The 3,972-nt window shown below is 74.9% G+C and overlaps 1 protein-coding gene across 1 annotated transcript in view; it reads right to left on the bottom strand.

Moving 5' to 3' along the window:
* The window catches only part of MNEG_12071 (hypothetical protein), a gene marked incomplete at both ends in the record, with an annotated part of 7,147 nt that extends 3,494 nt beyond the window's left edge, over nt 1-3,653 (bottom strand). The window contains one exon of the mRNA XM_014039457.1: nt 42-3,653. Within this exon, the coding sequence (XP_013894911.1) occupies nt 42-3,653 (3,612 nt within the window). The remainder of the gene's footprint in view (nt 1-41) is intronic.
* Between the last annotated feature and the right edge of the window lie 319 nt (nt 3,654-3,972).

The raw sequence follows: 3,972 nt of genomic DNA, 5'->3' as shown, positions 1-3,972 counted from the left end.
CCCGCCTCCAGCTGCGCCGCCGACGCGGCGCCTGCGCTTACAAGCAGGCGGCCGACCGCAACCCCGGCGTCGGCCGGCCCTGCCGCGCCGTGGTTCTGGCTGAGCCAGGCGCGCGCGTCGAGGAGGAGCCGCAGCGCTGGCGCCGGCTCCGAAGAGGCCGCGCTTGCCGCAGGGAAGGACACCACCAACGCGAGCTCCGGCAGCGAGGCGCGCAGAGCAAAGGTGGTGCCGCCATCCTCCGCAGCGGCGGCCGCCAAAGCACCCGCCTCCGCCTCGGGCGCCGCCGCGCCCTCGTCCTCCCGCGGCGCTGGCCTCGGCTCTGGCGGCGGCACCGCACCCGCTGCATATGCTGCCTGCAGCGCGGCGTTCAGGCACTGCACCATGCAGGGCGCGGCAGAGTCCCAGTCGCCCACGCAGACCAGCAGCTGCCAGCGAGCAAACTCCAAATCAACCTCCGTCGCCGACACCGCCCTGCCGCGGCCGCCGCCACCGCCGGCGCCCGCCCGGCTGGCGAGGGCGGCGCCTGCTGCATTGAGCTGTGGCGCGCATGCGCTCGCATCCCAGCAGGGCGGCGCAGGGCCGTCGCCCCCGCGCCTGCCTGCTGCAACCGGCGAGCCTGGCAGGGGCTCTAGGGTGCTCCCTGGGACGTCGGGCCCGCTGTTCAACGGGCCGGCAGCGGCCACCTCTGCGGCCGCGGCGGCGGCGGCGACCGTGCCAGAGGTGGGAGCTGCCATTGATGGGGGCAAGTGCCGCAGCTTCGCGACGTCGGCTGTTGTCCCCTCTACGCTGCCACCAAGCCCCTCGCCTGCAGCCAGTGCTGAGCCGGGCGCGGCCCCCGCGCCGCTTGCGGTCGACGCTGCCGCGTGCTGCGCGGGCGCCGCCAGCCGCCGCGCCCTCGGAGACTGCGGCACGCTCCCCGGCGGCGTGATGGGCGGCGGCGTGGACGAGCGGCGACCCGCGCAGGGCAGCGCAGGCTCGCGAGGCGGTGAGGAGGGGCCAGCCAGGGGCGCTCCTGGCCCCTGCAGTGCGTGCGTGGCTCGCAGCAGGAGTGCTTGTGGCGCAAGGACGCCGAGCTGGGATCGCTGCTCCTTTCGGCGCTGCTCTGCGGCGACGGCGGCAGCAAAAGGCGAGGCAAACTCCTTGCGCTGCTGCTGCTGCTGCTGCTTATGCTGGCCCTCCTCGTTCCCAACACACCGCTCCGCCTCCGATTGCCGCCCGTCAATTGCAGTCAAAGCAAAAAGCAGCAGCCCCTGCGGCCCATCGTTGCCGTCGACGCCGTCGCACCCCCAGAGCAGGTCCCCTAGACCCAACCCTGCGCCAACCGTCGCGCCCCCGCCGCCGACGCCGCCGACGCTGTTGCCGCCGTGCTCCCAGCCATCCCTGCCGCCAAAGCTGCTGCCGCCTGCGGCGCCGATTGCAATGGCATCCTGGATCTCATCTTCGGGGTTGTCATCCGAGTCGCCCACCACAGAATAGAACTCGACGTCCGCCTCGGTCGCGGCGCCATCAAACGACGACCGCCGCACGCTCTGGGCAAACCCACGGCCTTGTGACGCGGCCCACCCGTCGGCGCCGCCGCCCGTGCCGCCGCTGCGGAGCCGCGCGCGATGCTGCCGCGCCGCCGCCGCGCCGCCGCCGCCCAGCGACCCCGAGCTGAGGGACCCCCCGCCGCCGCCTCCGCCGCCGCCCCTGCCGGGCACGGCCTGCGGTGACGTGCCGAGCAGCTGCCAGGAAGCCGCCACGATGCTGCCCGCGGGCTCGACGCCCGCCGCGCCAGCGCGGACGGCGGCCAGGCCGGCGGTCGCGCCGCTCAGTGACGTCATGACCGACCTCGGGGAGTGGAAGCCGCCGGAAGCTAGGGAGCCTATCCCAAGGGACGGCCAGGGCTCGGAGGTGGCCGACGCAAAGCGGCTCAGGGAGCCCGAGCCGAGGGCCGTCGCGACGCTTCGGGCGTCAAAGAACGCATCGTCTGCCGAGCCCGCGCCCGCAGCGGCGCTCGCGGCGGCAGAGGCGCCGCCGCCGCGGCCGAGCGGCGCGTCGGGGCGCAGCAGTGCGCACATCGCCGGCAGGCCGGGGGCGTGGACGCGCTGCGGCGGGGCGGGCGGGCCCTGAGGGCCGACGCTGACAAGGCGCGCCTCGAGGACAGACCAGTGGACGGCCAGCGACAGGCGCTCCGCCTGCGGCCTTCCCTTCTCCTCCTCCTGCTGCTGCTGCTGCTCCTGCCGCGCTTGCCAACGCCCCTCCTTACTGGCTCCTGCGGCCGACACGCGCCCCTGCCGCGGCTGGTCGTTGGCCCCTGGCTCCCCTGACTCGCACCCTGAGTAATCCAGGGCGAAGCCCCGCCACGTCAGCACAACCGCGTGCTCGCTGCCGCCCAGCTCTGGGAGCACCGCCACCTGTATGCTGCCCACCTCGACGCGCGCCGCGCCTCGCGGCCCCAACGGCTCCCGCTCGGCCGCCGCCGCTGCCGCCCGTGCTGCCTCCGCCGCCGCCACGCCCGCAGGTGGCGGCATCCAGAGCTGCATCAGAGCAGCCTTTGCAGCGGCGACTTCCCCGATCAGCGCCACCTGCGCCGGCCGCAGCGCGACGCCGACGCCAGGCACGTCCACCAGCACGGCTGCCCCTTTCCTGCTGCCGCTGAGGCCGGCCCCGTCCGCCGTGGCCGGGGAGGCACGCACGGCCGGCACCCTGAGGGCCGGCACCAAGAAATCGCTGGTGCTGGACTCTGGAAGGTGGAGAGTCAGGTGGCGGGCGTCTACGGACAGCCCCCGCTGCTGCCGCCCCTGCTGCCGCCCCTGCTGCTGCTGCTGCTGCTGCTGCTGCTGGCCCTGCCGCGGCATGAGCAGAGGCGACACACTTGCAGCCGCAGCAGCCTCCGCAGCGGCGCCGGCACTGGGCTCCTCGCCCGTCGAGGCAGAAAGGTATGGCAGCTCCAGCAGCGCCTGGCACCCGACCGCCCCCAGCGGCGGCGCCAGCAGCGCCGCGGCGCCGACGCCAGCGTGCGGCAGGGTCGAGCGCCGCTGCACCCCGGCGACGCGGGAGAGCTGGGCGGACAACTGGGGGTGCGCGGGCTGCGGGGGCGCTGCGGTGCTGAGCGGGGCGTCTGTGGATGTGACCAAGACTTGCAGCGCTTCTACCACCACCGACACGCTCACACTCACATCCTCTTCCTCCTCCTCCTTGTCCTCCTCCTGCTGCTGCTGCTGCTGCTGCTGCTGCTGCGGCGGCGGCGGCGGCGGCGACGGCTGCATTCGCGGCTGCGGTCGCTGCTCCGACGCCGACTCGTACGGCCCCGCCCCATCCCCGCTGCCGTCGCTGCTGCGCCGCCGCCCCCGCCGCTTGCCCGCCTCGATCGCGGCCGCGACCTTCAGGGGTGCGTCCGCGCCGACTGCGAGGCCCCGCACTGCGACCTCGATGCGCTTCGTGGGCCGCAGCGACCCTCCCCGCGCGGCGCCGCGCGTCTGGAGCATCCGGAACTCAACGCTCCCTGGCAGGTCGCACCGGGAGGGCAGGAGGAATACACCGCACTCCTCCGCAAATCCGCGCAGAGCGACGCCGTCGGCCGACACCGAGAGCTCTCGCGTTTCAACGCCGCTCGCGGCGGGCGCAACGGCGGCGGTTGCGCCCAGCCGCCGCCCGGACGAGACCGACATGCTGTGGAGGGCCAGGCCGCGGGCGAGGCGCCACAGCGACGGCGAGCGCGGCGCGTCTGGGATGAGGTCTAGTAGGTCGAGGCCGCGCGCCGCGACTGCCAGCTGCTCGCCATGGCTGCCCTCCCCGTGCCGCAGCCGCAGCGACGCAACCCGCAGCCGCGTGTGCAGCGCAGGGCCGCCGTTTGGGCCGGGCGGGGCGCCGAGCGCGGCGTCATCGGCGATGACGTCACAGGTCAACCCTTCGAATTCCAGCTCCAGCGCAAGCCACTGCACCTCGGGGCCCTTTGGCAGCCCGCGCCGCGCCGCCGCCGCCGAAGCC

This window comes from Monoraphidium neglectum (assembly GCF_000611645.1).
Source record: "Monoraphidium neglectum strain SAG 48.87 unplaced genomic scaffold scaffold03047, whole genome shotgun sequence".
NCBI classification, from domain to species: Eukaryota; Viridiplantae; Chlorophyta; class Chlorophyceae; order Sphaeropleales; family Selenastraceae; genus Monoraphidium; species Monoraphidium neglectum.
This window is presented reverse-complemented; position numbering and strand designations above follow the sequence as displayed.